The sequence below is a fragment of the Hesperophylax consimilis genome, chromosome 20, assembly GCF_061612785.1.
Source record: "Hesperophylax consimilis isolate HC1 chromosome 20, BYU_Hcon_1.0, whole genome shotgun sequence".
In the NCBI taxonomy this organism is placed as follows: domain Eukaryota; kingdom Metazoa; phylum Arthropoda; class Insecta; order Trichoptera; family Limnephilidae; genus Hesperophylax; species Hesperophylax consimilis.
The window spans coordinates 15,383,798-15,404,948 of NC_142855.1; the positions used below are offsets into that span (position 1 = coordinate 15,383,798).

Genomic DNA, 21,151 nt, shown 5'->3' on the forward strand with positions numbered 1-21,151 from the left:
TCAGATTTTTTTTGTTCTCGCCTTCCGAGTTGGGGTAAACACCTACCCTCTGCCGAGACGGGTACAGGCGTGTACTCGGTGACCTGACTTCCGGGCGCCCTCCCGTAAATGATTTTCGGCGATGTAGATTATTGCGCAAAATTATTTGATTATTTTTTTTTCGTACACGTGTTGTGTCCGTAATATTGGTTGATTTCCGGCCTATAGACTAGGTGTAGCTCATTTCTATATCGTTGTTTTCGAAATCTTTCCGAGAAATTCGCTATTGATATCGATAATATAATCGATAAATTATCCCAACTAACGGAAGCTTTTCACCTATTATGTCCAGCGCTTGCGCAATCCAGTATCCTTCCTTGTGTGCTGCCTTCTAGCATTTGATTGGTGTCTACACGATCCGTGGGTGATCCCAGGACACATATACCTTCCTCTCGGTGATGACATACGTAGGCATTCGTTCCAAAATTTGATTCGACACGTTTTTTGTAATTTCGCCTACCTGTTTTGACTCTTTTCGTGATATCCGCCGCATATCTTCTGGTAATTTTTCGTAACCCATCGCTGTCCACTACCCGAGTCGGTGACACCTCTTCCATCATGAGCTAAACTACCTTTCGGGTTTCTTTTCGATTCCTGGTCCTTTCTTTTCGGTGATCTACGCCCAGTACATCCCTGTTTTTACAGTTTTTTTGCGTCTAGTTTTAGCCCAACCCATATACTTTTTTCCAGGAATTTCAATATATTATCCTCGTAACTTTGTTTACGCGCAAAAAAGGTCGTAAAATTTTGATCGTTAATCAAAGACTTCGTGACCCATTAACTTTTATGTCTTTTCTTAATTACCCAACTTGCATCTCCCCCGTGTTAATATAATTAGGCAATTTCGGCCAAACATCCCATCTTAAGTTAAAATTCGTGTCCATTGTCAACACTTGAAATAGCACTCAGAACCTCAGCGATCGTAAACAATTCTCTCTATGAGGATCACCTCGTAATATGTCTTCTGGACCAAAACATTCTAAAAAACCATCTTCTTTCGCCAAACCGTCACCCCCCTGTTTCGTTATCGATGGTTGGGTATCGCTTCGTTTCTACCTTAGAATGCAAATTTATCGTCGTTCTCCAAGTGCCCTTACACGCATCGTGAGACCGGATCCCAAGGTTAGCTCAACAGTAAATCAACCTAGAGTGTTTCGTGTCTTTAGACCGCCCTTAGTCTCCGTGATTGGCGAAAAATTATTTAATTGATTTTGGGAATGATCTGATTCGTTGAGCTCCATCACGCCTCTTTTCAATTATTACGTGGTTAACACCTATTACCGACGTAGGTTTCTATAATAAAGCTTCTAGTATGTCCCAGAGATGTCCATAGTCTGTTCGTTTCTCCCTATTCTCTGAACGTATTTTAATTTATGAAAAAAAAAAAATTCTTTACGTTCCTTTACCCCAAACAGGTCCATTACATCTGCAATGGTCACTTCCTAATTCAACAGTCAATTGAAAAATTTATATCAATTTTTTTCATTTTACTACAATCACGTACACAAGATTTTGTCTTATTGTTTACAGAATTGAAATATGCAATGCATTATTATTATTTAAAAATTTTAAATTCTCTGTAGGTATGTGTGAAAACAAAAAAAAATGGTTACTTAATTAGTGACCTCAATATTTCGTTATTTTTGAATATTGCACAATAGTCCCAACTGATAACATATTATTTTAATCATCGTTTTTCAGTTTTCTCGAAAAATGTCGACATTTTGATTTTAGTTTACTACGGAAAAAAACGAACACATATTTTATCAAAATAATGACATAATACGTGGTTGCATGAACCAATGAAGTTTCCGCATAAAATACAAAAAACATAAATACTAATACCACTTTGCGCAACATTTTTCAGAAATAATTTGATTTTGAATAACGAACTCGACTTTTTTATATACAACGAACGTCTGGTGAAAAATATTAGCACGAAAGAATTATTTTTATCCTGTCAAGAAGCTGTCTGTTTCCTATTGTTTTTCCTTTGTGAGGTGCAATCTAATGACTTGTGATACACTTAAATATTTAACACACTTCGTAGTCCATTTCTGTACTGTTCCTGCCGCGAGGTGCAGTCCTTAATATTGGAAGGTTTGTCACGATTTACTCATTAACTCTTATAATGTAGAGTGCTTGAGGCAGTACCAGTAGAGTCACCAGTTGAAGTAATTACATACCATTACACAATGCTTCTCTTTGTCTTCTTGGAAACTCTTCTATAAATGTATATTTTTGTGGTGCGCCACTGGTCTCTATACAAAATCCATGCATTGATATCTGCTTAATCCAAAATGTTATAAACTGCTGCCAGAGAGATTCTGTTTTCCCGACATATGTTTTCTCCCTCTGACCAATCACATTATAACCTATAATATGAACAACCAGATCTCCTTTTTCTGTCACAAATTGACATATTAAATGACCGTCATCTTTTCTCACTTTTAATACATACAAATGTATTACCAAAAAAACCTCATATCCCTGTGAAAATAATCTGTTAATATAATTTAACAAAATGATTTTTCCATTTTCCCAAAATGGAAAATTTCCAAACATCACTAATTCAATAAATAAATTTGTACAGCGCCCTTGAGATAATTTGTACAGCGCCCTTAGGTAATTTTTCACGAAAATGACGCTATATAAATTAGCCAAATATTATAATATAAAAGGAAAAATTATTTTGGGTCATTCTACCGAATGTATTAGCGCGTTTTTTCATGTTAAATATTTTCTGTATTATTAGATTAAGTGACTTACTAAATAACTAACCAAGTTTAAATTTTCATTTGAAAATCTTAAATTTTTTCCGAAATAATACATATTTTGTGGTCCGCTGGACTCATTTTTGTAATCAGTGATTTTTGAACCACAAAATATTGATTATTTTGGAAATTTTGAACTCAGTTAGTTATTTAGTAATGCCACAACTTAAAGCTACTTGTGCTAATAATACAGTTAATATTTAACATGAAAATCACTTTTTGACCTGCTCGGGGGAATGATTCTTTTATGAAAAAATTTCGACCAATTTTCCAAATCAAAATTTTTCGATATACCAATTTTTCCAAAATAATTTTTTTCACAAAAAATAAAAAATTTCCAAGCTTCACATAATATCAAAAAAATAAATATTTTGATAAAGATTTCCCCACCAATTATCGATTATACAATTTTCCCGGATTTTTTTTTTTTTAAATAACAATTTCCCACCATGGAAAATTTTTACACATAATATCAAAAGATAAATATATTTATAAGAATTTCCCGAAATTAAATTTTCATATTTTCTTAGAAGAATAATTGATCTTTCAATTATTTTTTTTTCAAACTTCATACATAAACTATAATAATTCTTTTTTAAAAAAATTCCCCACCTTTTTTCTGACAAATTTTTCCCGAGGAAATTTTTTCAGCAAAATAAAGGATCCACGATGAAAAATTTCCAAACTCGAATAACAAAATCAAAAAGAAAACTAAACATAACGTTTTCCAAAATTAAAAATAATAATTGTTCTGAAAAAACTAACTTAGTAACCCAACATCATATATGACTATTTTCCTGTCATGTTTAATAAACTTCACTTCCCGGTGACTTGTGACGGTGCTGCAAGTCATTTGAACAAGTCATCAAATTTCAATGTTTATATGATTATTGCTACACAAAACCGAAATAATAGCAGAACATTCAAAGAACTTGAAAAACGACTTTGAAATTTGATGAAGGGTTTAAATTCCATGAAACAACCCGTCCTAAGATTTATACCAAAAACTTCAATGCCCTGACTTGAGTTGACAAGTCTGGCAAATTATGGTTATGGATTTTATTTCAAAATAAACAGTATTTCGGCGTAATTCTTTGATTTCTCAAGTCTTTTGGTAGTAAATTTCTTAGTTAATAGAAACTCCCAAACTTATATGTTAGTATTTATCCGTCCAGTGGATTTAAAATGAACCAAATAACACATACATATATAACGTAGGCATTCACAAATGGTTTTTATTTAGTACCTATGTGATAAGTCACTTTTTGATGTTTGAAAAAAAAAATTACAAAATCATTTATGCTTCCAAGAAAATAGGAAAATGTTTCGGTAATTTAAAAAAAATGTTTTTATCTTTTTTCTATTTCAATTTTCCATGTTGGGAAATTGTTATTTTTAGGAAAAAAAATCCCGGAAAATTGTATAATCAAAAATTTGGTGGGGAAATCTTTATAAAAATGTTTATTTTTTGATATTATGTGAAGTTTGGAAATTTTACGTGTTGAAATTTTTTATTTTTTGTGCAAAAAATTCTTTCGGAAAAATTGGCATATTGAAAAATTTTAATTTGGAAAATTTGTGGAAATTTTTCATAAAAAAATCATTCCCAGAGCAGGTCAAAAAGTGATTTACATGTTGAATATTTACTGTATTATCAGCTAAAGTATCTTTAAGTTGTAGCATTAGTCTGTTTAACTTACACATCGATGAAACTACAAACGATGCAAAGAGAATGCTCGCTTTTATTTTGAGAATGGGGGCAAAGTTTAAAAATGTGTTAACTTTAAAACATCTATATTGCTCATTAGTACCAAGTTAATTAAAATATAATTCAACAGTATGGTCACCGTTCTACAAAGTCCATTCTCAAGCCTTAGAAAAGGTACACAATAAATTTCTTTAGTACATCAATTTTAAAATGAATATTTCCATCGAATTTATAAATTATAATAACTTATGTACCGAAACCAAACTTCTCAAACTATCGAATAGAACAATTTTGATCAATATATTATTCTTATTCAAAATTATGAAATCGCTAATTGACAGCCCTGAATTATTGGAATTAATTTATATGTTGTTCTACGAGTTTCCGGACACCGTGTACATTCATAAATATCATTATACCCGACACACTGAATAATGTTATTACAGTAAATTTTTTTTTTCTTTTATGCTGTATTTTTAATCTTAATAGTTTAACCCGTGAAATTGACGGTTTCCGAAAATCTTGTATTAAGGTGAAATGCAACGTAAATTATAATATACGCATCCATAGATGGCGTTAATTTAATTATTGTATTTAAATTCACTCAAAACCCAATTCTTTCAAGAAATTCATTCAATTACAATATTGTATTGATAATTCCATCCAATATTGTATTTGTATGCCTCTCTTGAAAGAATTGAGAAAACAATTTATTCATATTGCGTATTTACGGGCGCAAACAAATAATTTGTTTTAATATTTAGAAGCATAACTTGCCAAAAGTGTATTTTAATTATTTTATGAAAATACGCTTTTTGTTAGTTTGTACATTACATATTATTATTAACGTATTTTCAAAATTGGAACTGATTTGTCAAGAATTCAGACTATCCTATGATTTTTCACGGGTCTGCGCTAGTTCTGTACTATTTAGATTAATGCCTAACTAATTCATAGAATGCCTATAAGACAAGTTTGGTTTGACACTATATTTCCTACAAAGATAGAGAGATAGTTTATAATATGTTATTTTGCCGTTTACGGAATCTATATGTAAACAAAAATGTTAATGTTTGTTCGAAATGTTAAATCACCGAAAGCGCTTCACCGATTGCTTTGAAATTTTGAAATAACGTTGCATTCGAATATGCGTGTGTTTTTATATATCTATATTATAAAGATGTCTCCTTTGACAGGTTTCTCTATCTGCACAGATCGGCTGTGCCACAGCCACGCGTTGCGGGGTACAGCTAGTAATCAAATAAATTTTGATATAAATGAGCATTATTTACGCCTGAGCCCTTCATTTAATATTCTTAGGAACTTGAGGAAAAGACAAATGGGATCCACCTCTGGTCTGGAGCCCCAAAATACAAAAATAAACCTTGACTTTGCGCAAAAGCGGGCAGTTTCATTTGAAAACGTTCGTTTGTTAACAAACAGATTGCAATCTTTAGAGCACAAGCGTCAGGTGATAATGCTATCCTTGTTCTACCGGTATTTCAATGGAAGATGCTCCAAATAACTAGCGTCCCAACTGAGCTGTGGAATGATTTGCTGTGTTTCCTCCCTCCTACAAAAAAGTTCTCTTCAAGGCCCAGGTTCATTCCTACTTTTCTTCAAAATAGACCCTCGATACAGTATCCCCAAAGATGATATATTCCCTGAGGGAAATTATTTTGTGAAATAATCCTGTGTGGAGTTAATGTAAAAGAAAGAATTATTCTCATTGAGATGGCCAAATAAAAACCGACCTGTAATCGTGAACTAATGACTAATGAGGGGTAATGTCCTCAACTACGAATCCAGAGGTCGCGGGTTCTTCTCTTTTTCTGTCACTTCTTCTCACTTTTTTCTGATATTATTTTTATTTTTATTTTATTTTATTCGAGACACAAACAGGATATTTATAAATACATTGATTATGGATTACAAAATAAATAAAAATACAAAATTATAAATATCCCTAGACTAATGTGTCTGCAGCAATCACATTTGCACATTCACATAAGCAAACATGTAAAACAATGACAGTATTTATATACAAAACTTAAAACTTAATTACAAAGATTGAAGCACATAAAAAGTAGAAAAATTTAAAGAGTATATATTTAAAAAAATTCTAAGCCACTAAACAATTTTTTTATTTATTTATTGTTCTTTTTTTCAGAACTATTATTCTAAGTACAGAAATCGTGGAGATATTTCGTGAAACAAGTTATATTATTTGCAAAAATATCTATGACAGTGTGTGTTTTAGCAAGATCATTGTATGATCGAGACATTCTAGACATAGGATTAAAATTATTAATTAATTATTAAATTATTATGTTTCAGGAAACCTTTGTGTCGTGGCTGAAACCAATCAGCCTGGCGTCTGCACACATTACTTCAAGAGCCCCGTGGTCCTGGAATCGGCCATTCAAGGAAAAGCAGCACAGGTGAGGTCACATGGATAGTCTTGTATAGTCCCTCTATGCTTGTCAACTTAATCCGTAAATCAAATTATCCATCAAAGTTATTATTATAGGTTTGGTATTCTTATGTGGATATTTTACAATCAAAAACACAACAGTAAAAGGTCAAAATTAATGATATTAAAACAATTTAAAATGTTTTTCCACTTTTGACGGTTTCCCGTTTCAGACGTCTTTTATCCGGTTACAAACCAATTATTTACAAATTTGTGATCATTCAAAAAATATGGGGAAAAAATTTTAGTTGAAGATAATATTGTTATTTCTGAATTTGAAATATGGGATCGACAAAAATGAGGTAAAACCAAAAAACTATTATTGCAGAAACAAACAGTACATAGTTACATAGATGACAATAGTTACAAAGTTATAATAGTTAGTACAATAATTGGTACCAATGACATGTCGCTGACATATATACATATTACGGTTAAGTTACATTTTTAAGTTAAGTTAATTAGATCACAGAACAATGAATATAGTAGCAAAACTATTGACAGTTATTAAAGATATGTAAATTGCTTACATTAGCAATAATCTCACTGAGAGTAATGAATTTTGATATAATATTTGTATCAATAATGAAAAAACTTTTTTTATTGTTAAAACATTTTGTATATGCAGACGACACTGCTCTTGTTATTTCTGATGATCAATTATCTAATGCTATTAAATATATGCAGCATGACTTTACTTCCCTGATAAAATGGTCACACGACGCAGGCCTAATCATAAATACCAAGAAAACTAAATTGATGCACATACGATCTCCACATGCTTCAGTTCTGAATAAGCCTGAAATAATATCTCACAAGTTTGCATGTATTCATCAAAACATTTTGCAGCGCTGCATATGCAATAGTATTGAACTAGTTAGTAAATATGTTTATTTGGGAGTGACTGTTGATTGCAACTTTAAATGGGACTTACAAACATACTTGCTGACGTGTACTCCGCGTTGCTTGGAGACTTTTCTCTAGTTTCTATATTTGCATTTATTATACGTATAAACCTTCCGGATGAAATTCTCTGAAAATGATAGTGAAAACCATATCAAAATCCGTTGCGTAGTTTAGAAGTTGCGCACAAACAGATAGACGCGGATAGTGACTTAATTTTAGTATAATAGAGATTTCTCACCTTGACAGTAAGGGAGATACAATGGTTTATATGAGAGCTCCCCGGAGAACAAGTGGATAGTGTGCTGTCCCTGGATACCAGGGCAAGAGACAGGACTAGTAGCCAGATACCAGACAAACACAAGTACTAAAGTACAATGTGATGTATTTTCAGATGTGCTCCTCCCCGGAGAACAAGTGGATAGTGTGCTGTCCCTGGATACCAGGGCAAGAGACAGGACTAGTAGCCAGATACCAGACAAACACAAGTACTAAAGTACAATGTGATGTATTTTCAGATGTGCTCCTCCCCGGAGAACAAGTGGATAGTGTGCTGTCCCTGGATACCAGGGCAAGAGACAGGACTAGTAGCCAGATACCAGACAAACACAAGTACTAAAGTACAATGTGATGTATTTTCAGATGTGCTCCTCCCCGGAGAACAAGTGGATAGTGTGCTGTCCCTGGATACCAGGGCAAGAGACAGGACTAGTAGCCAGATACCAGACAAACACAAGTACTAAAGTACAATGTGATGTATTTTCAGATGTGCTCCTCCCCGGAGAACAAGTGGATAGTGTGCTGTCCCTGGATACCAGGGCAAGAGACAGGACTAGTAGCCAGATACCAGACAAACACAAGTACTAAAGTACAATGTGATGTATTTTCAGATGTGCTCCTCCCCGGAGAACAAGTGGATAGTGTGCTGTCCCTGGATACCAGGGCAAGAGACAGGACTAGTAGCCAGATACCAGACAAACACAAGTACTAAAGTACAATGTGATGTATTTTCAGATGTGCTCCTCCCCGGAGAACAAGTGGATAGTGTGCTGTCCCTGGATACCAGGGCAAGAGACAGGACTAGTAGCCAGATACCAGACAAACACAAGTACTAAAGTACAATGTGATGTATTTTCAGATGTGCTCCTCCCCGGAGAACAAGTGGATAGTGTGCTGTCCCTGGATACCAGGGCAAGAGACAGGACTAGTAGCCAGATACCAGACAAACACAAGTACTAAAGTACAATGTGATGTATTTTCAGATGTGCTCCTCCCCGGAGAACAAGTGGATAGTGTGCTGTCCCTGGATACCAGGGCAAGAGACAGGACTAGTAGCCAGATACCAGACAAACACAAGTACTAAAGTACAATGTGATGTATTTTCAGATGTGCTCCTCCCCGGAGAACAAGTGGATAGTGTGCTGTCCCTGGATACCAGGGCAAGAGACAGGACTAGTAGCCAGATACCAGACAAACACAAGTACTAAAGTACAATGTGATGTATTTTCAGATGTGCTCCTCCCCGGAGAACAAGTGGATAGTGTGCTGTCCCTGGATACCAGGGCAAGAGACAGGACTAGTAGCCAGATACCAGACAAACACAAGTACTAAAGTACAATGTGATGTATTTTCAGATGTGCTCCTCCCCGGAGAACAAGTGGATAGTGTGCTGTCCCTGGATACCAGGGCAAGAGACAGGACTAGTAGCCAGATACCAGACAAACACAAGTACTAAAGTACAATGTGATGTATTTTCAGATGTGCTCCTCCCCGGAGAACAAGTGGATAGTGTGCTGTCCCTGGATACCAGGGCAAGAGACAGGACTAGTAGCCAGATACCAGACAAACACAAGTACTAAAGTACAATGTGATGTATTTTCAGATGTGCTCCTCCCCGGAGAACAAGTGGATAGTGTGCTGTCCCTGGATACCAGGGCAAGAGACAGGACTAGTAGCCAGATACCAGACAAACACAAGTACTAAAGTACAATGTGATGTATTTTCAGATGTGCTCCTCCCCGGAGAACAAGTGGATAGTGTGCTGTCCCTGGATACCAGGGCAAGAGACAGGACTAGTAGCCAGATACCAGACAAACACAAGTACTAAAGTACAATGTGATGTATTTTCAGATGTGCTCCTCCCCGGAGAACAAGTGGATAGTGTGCTGTCCCTGGATACCAGGGCAAGAGACAGGACTAGTAGCCAGATACCAGACAAACACAAGTACTAAAGTACAATGTGATGTATTTTCAGATGTGCTCCTCCCCGGAGAACAAGTGGATAGTGTGCTGTCCCTGGATACCGGGGCAAGAGACGGCACTAGAAGCCAGATGCCGGGCAAACACAACTAGGCCTGCAGAAGGTACCTCACTTTCATTTCATACACTTTATTAACCTTCACCTGTTGTTTTTTTTTTTTTTAAATTTAATATAAATCAAATTTAATAGTATAATTATTAAGTTCTACAAACAAACAGACATTTTCAAACTGTCACAATGTCACAGTTTGAAAATGGCCTTGAAAGCCTAAACAGCTGTCACAATGTCACAGTTTGAAAATGACCTTGAAAGCCGAAACAATAACAAAAACCAAAAAATACTTGCAGAACTTAATAATGATATTATTAAATTTGATTTTAATTAAATTTGTTTAAAAATTAAATGGATTTCTACGAATTAAACACAAAAACAATAAATTCACCTGTTGTGTTGTGTAACCCTGGTATGTCTGTTTGTTTGTAGGTGATAACTGCATAATATTGGACACAGGAAGGGAAGGAGTTTGCCGTCGATTCAGCAACTGCCAGGCAGCGAAGGAGGCCGCCAGTAAAGGCATTTTTCCACAGGTACTGTTCCTCCTTTTAAGTGAATCTGACATTAACAAGTTTTTAAACTTACGGCACTTTTTGCTTTCCTACTTAATTAAAATAAAACTAGCAATGAACAAACTGGTTGAAATCAATTCTCTTCCCGGCCGTTTTTCCTAAATCACTTTCATAAAAACAAGGAGTGTCCGGAGACAACAAAAATAATGTCATATAAATATTGTACCTTTAATAAACGAATATATGATAACATATACCCAATGCCACAATTCTTAGCGTTCAAACTCAATCAATGTAGACATCCAAAGCGATTCGGCAAGTTAGTCCCACAGGCCAGGAGATAAAACAGTCTTTTAAAGAGAGATATCCATCAGGAACATAGAAATTAATTCAAAAATTGATACAAGTGGAGACTTATAATTAATAATATTATTAGCCACTGCAGCAAACCAAAATTGCTTAATTGCTGTTTTGGCCTCAAATCCAAATTTAAGTTTTGAAAGAAAAAGGCCGAGCAACTGTTCCTTGATGCATTCCTCTCGGAGCGAGAACAGGTCCCGAGTTCGATTCTCGTACGTGAGCTAATCTTTTATATTCTGTGCCTTTTTCTCCTTCACATCTAAACAAAAAAATCACAAAGAAGATTAATTTAAAAAGAGTTATTTAAAATAATAACAACTATTTTGTTTTCAGACATGCGACGTAGAGGGCAACGTTCAAATTGTCTGCTGCCCTCTGGCGACAGTAGTTGAAGGTATAGTACCCAGAACTTAATCATCATTCATTAGAAATCCAGTAGGTGATGCGATGGTTCGTTGATTTCCTAGGCTCCCTCGTCGTTGAGGTGGAATGCGAATGTCTCTGATTATTTACAACTTCATACTGTAGATCGGCAAACATCAACCCCCAAAAATTTGCACATTAATTCTGGATTGTGGGTAGAATATTCAGCGTCATGCTTTGTTGTGTTGCATAACCCTGATATGTCTTTTTGTGTGCAGGTGATAATTGCACGGTGGTGGATACGGAGATAGTGGGAGTATACAGACCATTCGCCAACTGCCAGACAGCGAAAGATGCCGCCAGAAAAGGCATTTTACCACAGGTAAAAAAGGAAACAAAAAACGTAACATAAAATACGTAGGTAAAAATGTGGACAGAATAGATAGATATTCAATATCACTAAAATAAAATCCTGGTGGTTAACGCTAGAAGTATCTGTAATTTGATTTAGGCACCGGAAAGTACTCAGAAACCTCCCTTATTCAAATATTATTAATACCAATATCAAGTGCTCTAGATTGATGAAATTTTGGCCTATCTAATGTACAAGTCAAACTATTGATTTTTACGCCGAGAAATCGATAAACAATCTTCATCCCTGGGCTATTCAGAAATTTCACATTTCACATGGCATTAAGCCCCAGGTCACAGGTCTATTTTTGTCTAGAAAAATAAAAGTAATGGAACAAAAAAGACTAACTAACTTACTAACTTCATTGAAGATGAAGATATTAATATTAAATCTAAACAAAACATGAAATAGAATAAGACACAGAAAAATAAAAAGATAACGGTAGCAACAAGAAATCAAACCCAGGATCTGTTGTATTACCGGGACAGGCGTCTTAAATCACTCGTCCATTGGAACCTATTTAATAAACATCATAGGTGTCCATATCGTATTTCAAATTCTGAATTTACAATATCATCTTGCAACTAATTGTATATTACATTGATAAATTAAAGTAATAGTTTTACATTGATCGGTTTAAAGATATAAGGTTTTCCGAGACCACAATGTTTCAGAATCGGGGAATTTTGGTAAGCCAGTGTCTTGTTGTTATGTAAATAAATGTCGGCAGCTTTGGCAGAACCAAAGTCGCTAAATTATTGTGTAGATCACAACTTCATATAATGCTAATTCAGATAGTTTTTCATGAATCAATTTAATAATGTTGCATATTTTCATCTGATACTTTCACAATAATAATATTTAATTTGAAATAAACTCATGGCCAGGAGAACCCATGCTGGATTTTAATATTAGAGGAAAGATCGGAAGATAAAAAGGTTTTCAGTAGCCCGTTCAGTGGTAGTTAATGCCTTCATCCTGGAAGAGAGGTCTCTGCTTCAATTCTAGGTGGAGATTGAATCTCTTATTTTCTGTGTCTTTTTCATTAATTAAAATCACAATGAAGACTAATGCTTAATTTATTTTTCAGATTAGCGCTTTGGAGGATACCATCCAGATTGTCTGCTGCCCTCCAGTGACGGTAGTTGAAGGTATAATAAATACCTTATATATATTTATATTATGTAGAAAGCATACCCAGAATGTAATCATCATTCTTTACAAATGCAGCAGGTGATGCGACGGTACACTGATTTCCATCACCACAATACCGCCATTGCAAAATTCAGCGAGTCATTAACGCGGAATACGAATGGAGCACAATGGCAAACATCAAGCTTCTTCTGGATTGCAGGTAGAATCTTCATTATCATGTTGTGTTGCGTTGTGTAACCCTGGTGTGTCTCTTTGTTTGAAGGAATGAACTGCACGATGAAGGACACGGGGACAGCAGGAGTGTACAGACCGTTCGCCAACTGCCAGACAGCGAAGGAGGCCGCCTATAAAGGCATTTTACCACAGGTACTGTTCTTCCCTTTATGCGTCTCTTAAAATAACAAGTTTTTACATTCATGGCAATTTTACCTTCTATTAATTTTTCTTAAAATTAGTTAGGTTTTTCTGTTTTAGCTTCGATAACATCAAAGAATGTAACATAATGCGGTAACATCGCATTCTTCCCGGAGGACAGGTCCAAGCTCAATTATTGGTGGAGATTTCATATATTATTTTCTGTGTGTTTTTCTCTTTCACCGTCTTTAAATCTCAGTAACATTATGCAAAACATAATAATTTGGTTTTGCAATGAGTTATTTTGAATCATACGATTGATACTCCTCTTCCATTAAAAACATTTGCTTGTGGATGGAAGAGGAGTGTACATTTGGAAAAACATATCACTTTATTAATATAATAAGGCGCAAGCATAATTTTTCATAATTTTATTTGTATATAATGGTTACATCCTAATCATGATTATAAAATTAAAAAACAAAAATTCTATTATTTTATTAATTCAAATTTATTTCATTAATTAAAATCACAATGAAGACTAAGACTTAATTTTTTTTCAGATTAGCGCTTTAGTGGACACCGTTCAGATTGTCTGCTGCCCTCCGGTGACAGTGGTTGAAGGTATAGTACCCAGAACTTTCATCATTTCCTAGGCTGTCTCGTCACCACAAAACCGTCATTGCAAAAGGCAGCGAGTCGTTGAGGCGGAATATGAACAGCTCTGAGTGTTTGCAACTTTGTCACTAGAAATTCTTTATGACACATCTTACCATAGTCCGGAAAACATCAATCCACTGACGCACATTACTTCTGGATTGCGGGTAGAATCTTCATTGTCATGTTGTGTTGTGTAACCCTGGTGTGTCTGTTTGTTTGAAGGAATGAGCTGCACGATGAGGGTCACGGGGACTGCGGGAGTGTGCAGACCATTCGCCAACTGCCAGACAGCGAAGGAGGCCGCCAGTAAAGACATTTTGCCACAGGTACTGTTCCTCCCTTTATGTGTCTCTGACAATAACAACATAGTTGAAATTGCACATCTAACATGACCTTCCTTTGCTTACAGAAATGTGACGTGACTGATAACGAGTCAGAGTTGGTGTGCTGCACGGAGGCTGCCTGTCCGCCGCTGCCGAAAGGACTTGTCACTCAGCTACCGATTGGCTCCAAGGCCGCAGACAGTGAGTTTTTTTAAACCTGACCAGAAATATTCTAAAACTATGTTGCATATCTGAAAATCTGTTAGTTTACAGTAGAGAATTATAAAAAAAAATTCTTACAGTTTTGTCGTAAATACACCTAATACATAGTTTGAAATTTAACAATTAGTATTGTATTTTCTCAAAATCAAACTATGCAATAGGATGATTTACGACAAAACTGTGACATTTTTTTGTTTTTCAAAGTTGTCTTCTTTAAATTAACCTTTTCTATGCGTCATTAATTTGTATCACTTCGTTCACACCCGGGGCTATTTATCATCAATCTAATTTATGACTTTAAACAATAATCACGCATGGATTTTAAAATTTGTTTTAAAAAATACGTCGCTTATGTCTTGAATTATCTTTTCAAGTATAAATAAACAATCCGAACATCAATGGGGCTTGATAAAAATTCGAAGTATATATTCATAATGTAACTGATATGGTATGCCCGGGCGGCCATGTTTATTTCAAGGATAACGATACACATGATTATAAACATGCCGGAGTAGAGCTCTTCAACTGTGGTGCGATGTAAGTGGTTGATTTATGGGTGCGATGTCGCGTTTGACTGGATACATGAAATATTGACACACTTAAAAAGGTTCATATAATAAAAAATAACTATACTTAAATTTACAAAAATAATGAAATAATTTTTCTGTTATTATGTCACCGTAAATATGTATCACTTAATATATTTTTTTATCGTGATTTTGAAACAGTTCTCAACGCATAACGGCAGAATCATGGCTTTCATGTATTTCAGCAGCTTCGCAATTATTATCGACGTCACTGTCACTAATTTCAAAATCTGAATCTATTTCTAAAGTAGCACCAAATATTTCTTCGTCATTAAGACCACGACCCGACATTTTGTATTTTGGCAATAAAAATACTTTCAAAAATTGATAAAAAGTCAAACTTGTTCAACTTCACACTTGATTTTTCACTATAAAAAAGTTTTAACCACGTATCTTTATTTGAAAATAATCTAACACTGACGAAATTTTATATTTCTTCAATAGTTTGAATGAATGTATGTAACTGAACTTATTTTAAAATATGATAAATCAGATTAATGTACACTGTAATTAAAATAGTTCATATCCACGAAAAAGCAAACAATAATTCCAATGTAATCTACACGGCGAGCGTCTCTGTTTGAGAATCTTATAAAATGCGCCTGCGCAATAACGTGTGTAAAGACGCGGGAAGAATTCAAACTGATTCCGCTCTGAGTTGGAAGATCCCTTCAAATCTTTGTATCGATGATTAGGATACGTATTATGGATAAATATCGTAAGATGTCAGTAGTGAAAAGATGTGAGATTTTTTAGGAGTATAAGTTTTACCGTGCTCAAGCATGTTTCATACCCATAACGCCGAAGAAACTTTGCGTCGCACAGATGTGCCACCCGCGTACAGGGCATGTACAGTGCGTCGCAGGCGTGCGTCTCCCGCAGGGAAAGGGTTAATAGATTTTCAGACTAAATAATAGAGTTACTCTCAACTTTAAGTAAGGCACGTCAATTTATTATTTTGAGACCTCGTACTAAACCGCACATCAGCAAAAATAATTTTATGTTTTTCCTTTAGCGCAAGTGTAAAACATAACATTCTTAATTTTTTTAAATAATATGTTTTTAATTTACTTGACTGAAGTAATGACACAAGAGGCACTATATTAATATACACATCTGAATTTTTTTTTGTTTCCTCTACAGATTGTATAGAGTTGCCAGAAAAAATTTTCCCGTGTCAAAAAACAAGGTTCGGTTCGACTCGGGGAAACCTGTGTCTTCTGCACACACCAGACTCCAACATAGTATATCACAGGACTCCCATGAGGACTGCCGCCGAGGCCCCGCACTATGTAAGTTTCAGACATTAGTTAATGAATTTCTTGAAATAAGTAGCTAGAAATCACTGCGTTTCCCGGCAGGAGTAGGCAGAGAGAATACACCGTTACAATACTCTGTCTCGCATACACTCCTTGCTTTATTCACATTCATAATTCATCTCACATACTCTTGCGTTATTCTGACTTTTGCCCCGACCCGACTCAAGTAACTTCCAAGTCGTATGTTCTCCTTACACTACTTTCTTGGTACATCCGCTCTACATGCCCAAACCGCCTAAGCGGCAAGATACCGAGTTAATAAAGAAATAATATGAAATTCCCTTAATAGAAAAAAATGCTCCAGTAATATTATTTAACGTCCTGTAGGCATGAAAAAATTCTGCGTCTTTTCAAAATGCTACTTAACTTAACTAAATTGTTGTTGAATAAAAAATAAAAATTTTAATAAAAAATCAGAATTTTGCTTTATTTTAAATAGTCGTAATCCTTTCCATCTTTTCTAAACACACTTCCCAAATAAACAAACTCATCCACCTGCCCCAAGTATTCATCACTCACAACTATATTACATTGTCTATATTGTACTCTCTCTTTGAAATACCATGATCTTAGAGTTGGGCTGGCTACCAGGCAGCAGCAGCAGTTCATTATTTTGTACTTGATTATGGTAAAGAAGTGGTTATTAATTTGTAACGCATGTTTCTCTCCAAATCAATATTTCTTTTGAAAGGTTTAAGAACCGGATTTGTATGCTTATTTTATTACATGTTTAGAAGTCAGTATTTTAAAAAAATCTTATCAAAGATTACTTTTCAAATGTAATTATTTATTAACTAATTATTTTTTGGAGAAAAACTAAATTTGTTAAACAAAATTGAAAGCCCGTGAATAGAAAGGAACTAAAATTTCAATGAACACAATTTAAATTTAGGTTATAGATGTGACTTTTCTCTGAAAACATCGGCGGGCGGGTAAAGTCCTTTGCTCTGGATTCAGTGGTCATGGGATCAAATTAAAAATTAAATAAAAAAAAAAAATTGTAATGTATATTCAAAGTATTTATCTTCAATTTAATTTATTGTTTTTCAATTAATATTATTCACCCATACTAACATGTAAATTACATCTTTTAATTGAGGTGATTTCTTTTTGGGGTACTATGCCATGTTGCGCTACCTCCAACTCTATCCAAAATTTCAGACAGCATTACAGTTTCCATCATCGGGGCAGATGTTATTACGAGGCTGAAGGTAGTGGAGTGGGGAACAGGTGGCCACTAAACATGGCTAAAGCCATTTGAAGCAAAGTTTCCATTCTGAAGGCCTTTCACCGGGGCAATACTGAGATGTTTACCAGCTCCGGCCAATCGAGGGCACCCGACTAGCAATCTGGAGGTCGCGGGTTCAAATCCCGATGTGTGCTAAAAATTAGGTCATGTTGTGTTATTTCACAATGTATTCATTTAAAATAGTTTAAAATATACAGATATAGTTTATTTGCGGCACATTACAGAGTGAAAGATACTCTCAGTATCGCCCTGGTGTAAGACCAACATTCATAATTGAAACGCTGCTTGAAATGGCTTTAGCCGCGTTTGGTGACGATCTCCTCATTTTTAACACGGTCATACGTGATTATATCTGGATAGGCAGGTACTTTTCTCTCCCGCATCTCGGTCCCCTTCCCACTACCTTAAACCTCACAACACACCGCAATTTGGGATGCCATAGTGTCACTGGTTCCAGATGGTTGGTTGGGATGCCATAGTGTCACTGGTTCCAGATGGTTGGTTGGGATGCCATAGTGTCACTGGTTCCAGATGGTTGGTTGGGATGCCATAGTGTCACTGGTTCCAGATGGTTGGTTGGGATGCCATAGTGTCACTGGTTCCAGATGGTTGGTTGGGATGCCATAGTGTCACTGGTTCCAGATGGTTGGTTGGGATGCCATAGTGTCACTGGTTCCAGATGGTTGGTTGGGATGCCATAGTGTCACTGGTTCCAGATGGTTGGCAGTACAAAATGAACAAAGCAAATGAAAAAACGAAAATCAGCAAACATTTTGCGAGCAATTTAAAACAACACTTGCTTAGAGATTAATATGAAGATGTGTTGTGTTCCCAGGGACGTATTGGATCAGGTCGGAGAGGAGAGATCTCCTGGCAGAGGTTTCCAGCGACATTACTGAGTGACCGGTGGGTGGTGTGCTCTGCATACGTCATTATTACAGACATTGGGTGAGTTTATTGTTTCTTCATTTTTAAATTCAACTCTTCCTTGTTATAATGAAAATTGCAACGATGAAAATAGAAAAACAAATTGGTTTGATATTTGAACGATCTAACTTTAAAGATTTAAGCGCATTTTAAATGATATTTCACAAACTCGTGGTATACACGTTGTCTGAAAACTTCTGGCGAACTAGTGAATTTACCGCACATAATTGACTGAGCGTTGCGAAGTCCTGTTTTAACTCAACCGTTTTGCATTTCATCTGTCTGTACGTTCAGTTTTGGGTTCAGCATGGTGGCCGTTTTAATGGTTCAGTAAAAATTACTGTTTTATGTGAAATATTCTTGGCTGAATAACTATCCCGCTCTATAACGCAACCACAGACCAACCATTTTATGAAAAATATACTCGCTGATGTACCCGGCGTTGCCCGGGTTTCACATAGAATTTTTTTAAATCTTATGTAGACTGTAGCCTTCCTCTTGTTTTGAAAGTAAAGTGTGCAAAATTTCATCAATTTCAGAACAAAACTGTAGATTTATATAAAATCAAATTTTCGCCACCCACCTGGTTTCCTCCCCACGGCCGCCCGTGATCGCCAGGTGATCACTCCTTCTTATTATTCTGTTTATATTATACAGGGTGTCCGGAAACTCGTAGTACAAGCGGGAAACTGGTGAATCTACATCACATTTAGAGTCGATTTTGTAGTATATTTTTTTATTATTTGAGCTTTCGTTATCGAGTAAATCGAGTTTGAAGTTGATTTTTTTTTTATTTTTTTTTTTTTTTTTTAATCAAATTCTTATAAATTATTACTGAAGATCAAAGTACCCAACTAATTAAAACTATTTGAAAGTAAAACAAATGAAGAAACTCGGATTTGAAGCATTATTTTGAAATCACCCTTCATTTAACCCGGTGTAATCATAAAATATTTCTGCTCTGCAGGGTTAAAACATCTGTTATTCAACCCTAAACACCAGAAAAAACTTTAACCCTAAAATAGCCAAAAAATTATTTTTTTTGGTTTTTTTTTTTTTTTTTTGAAAATGCTCAAATCAAAAAACTTTATGTTTTTTGGGTTCCCCATGTGGTGTAGATTCTCCAGTTTCCCGCTTGTACTACGAGTTTCCGGACACCGTGTATATCTGACAGTAGAAAAGGAGATGAGGAGTTTGTTTCATGAGGATTTGTCTTTTGGTGACAGATATAGCACCACATGACCTGACTGGTTTTAAGCTACTCATTTCATATTTCTACCAATTTATAACACATTTCTCTTGAACACTTATAAAAAATATGTATGTACCGACTTATATGAATGCAATTTATATTAAGACGCTTTAAAATTAACGATTCTGTAATGTTTTTAAAAGAATGTTAAATTGAGTTGAATTGAATCAGCGGTTTTCCTTTGAAATTTAAAACCATAACAAATATATTATGGTGGTGAATCTCAGATGACGTAGTGATTGTATTAGACAATTAGACCTACTTAAGATGCACATGGCAATGTTAATATAACCTGCACTTCTTTTGTTTCAGTTCAGAGAATGTCAACTTCGTCGGATTGGGGGGGAACTTTACACCTCAGTACAACCCTGACGCTGTATACAATGTGATAAAAACACACGCCCACCCACTATACAACAGTATTTACTCAATCTCGTATAACGACATCACCCTTCTGCAGCTTGACAGACAGTAAGCTTTTCATAATTATACAAAACATTGGAATAATTTTAGTAATAATAAAAAATATATATTCATGGGTGCGACCGGAATTTGAATTAAAGACCATTTGCTATTCCGGCATTTACTCTAGCAACTGAGCTATCTCCTGAACCTTCAGACCTGCCGTATTTCTGCATTCCATTTTATAAACATTTAAGTGTTTAAGTATTATTTTATCAACATTACAAATCTGACGGCCACCGTGGTGGAGTGGTAAGATTCTCGACTAGCAATCCGGAGGTCGCAGGTTCAAATAGTAAATCTTATTTTACTATTTTTGCAGCCTTTCCAGAGTAGAAGATACTCTCAGTATCGCTCTGGTGTTCACCATTCATTGCTTGAGATGGCTTTAGCCATATTTGGTGACCAGATCTGAATAGCAATGTACTTTCCCACCTTCCTCTTCCCCATCTCATTCCCCTCCCTACTATCTTCAGCCTCACAACATACACCAACTATTGGAGATACGATGGTCTCACTGGCTTGGGAGCAGTTGGGACTCTTGTGCGATATTCACATTTTATTTCATTTTTCATCAGGTTGGTCTCATCTGCTAAAATGGTGCACAATTAGGTTGTCATTAGGTAATTGACTTGCTTTTAGTTTGTCATTAAAATAATAGTGGTGATACAAAAGACAATGGCATCTCCACACTGACCTACAAACAAGGGTTAGTTCAAGCAACGCCGGTTCCTTATAACTTATTAGCAGGAATAGTTCCACCTGTATAGTGCCACCTCAGTG

At 35.4% G+C, this 21,151-nt stretch overlaps 1 protein-coding gene across 1 annotated transcript in view; it reads left to right on the forward strand.

Moving 5' to 3' along the window:
- LOC149414175 (uncharacterized) overlaps window positions 1-20,381 on the forward strand; it is a 33,040-nt gene extending 12,659 nt beyond the window's left edge. Inside the window, exons 2-14 of the mRNA XM_089643762.1 lie at window positions 6,859-6,962; window positions 10,152-10,260; window positions 10,641-10,744; window positions 11,417-11,477; window positions 11,725-11,828; window positions 12,949-13,009; window positions 13,276-13,379; window positions 13,931-13,991; window positions 14,250-14,353; window positions 14,437-14,551; window positions 16,303-16,451; window positions 18,563-18,675; window positions 20,219-20,381. Coding sequence (XP_089499888.1) covers window positions 6,859-6,962; window positions 10,152-10,260; window positions 10,641-10,744; window positions 11,417-11,477; window positions 11,725-11,828; window positions 12,949-13,009; window positions 13,276-13,379; window positions 13,931-13,991; window positions 14,250-14,353; window positions 14,437-14,551; window positions 16,303-16,451; window positions 18,563-18,675; window positions 20,219-20,381 — 1,352 coding nt within the window. The remainder of the gene's footprint in view (window positions 1-6,858; window positions 6,963-10,151; window positions 10,261-10,640; window positions 10,745-11,416; window positions 11,478-11,724; window positions 11,829-12,948; window positions 13,010-13,275; window positions 13,380-13,930; window positions 13,992-14,249; window positions 14,354-14,436; window positions 14,552-16,302; window positions 16,452-18,562; window positions 18,676-20,218) is intronic.
- The last annotated feature ends 770 nt before the right edge of the window (window positions 20,382-21,151 follow it).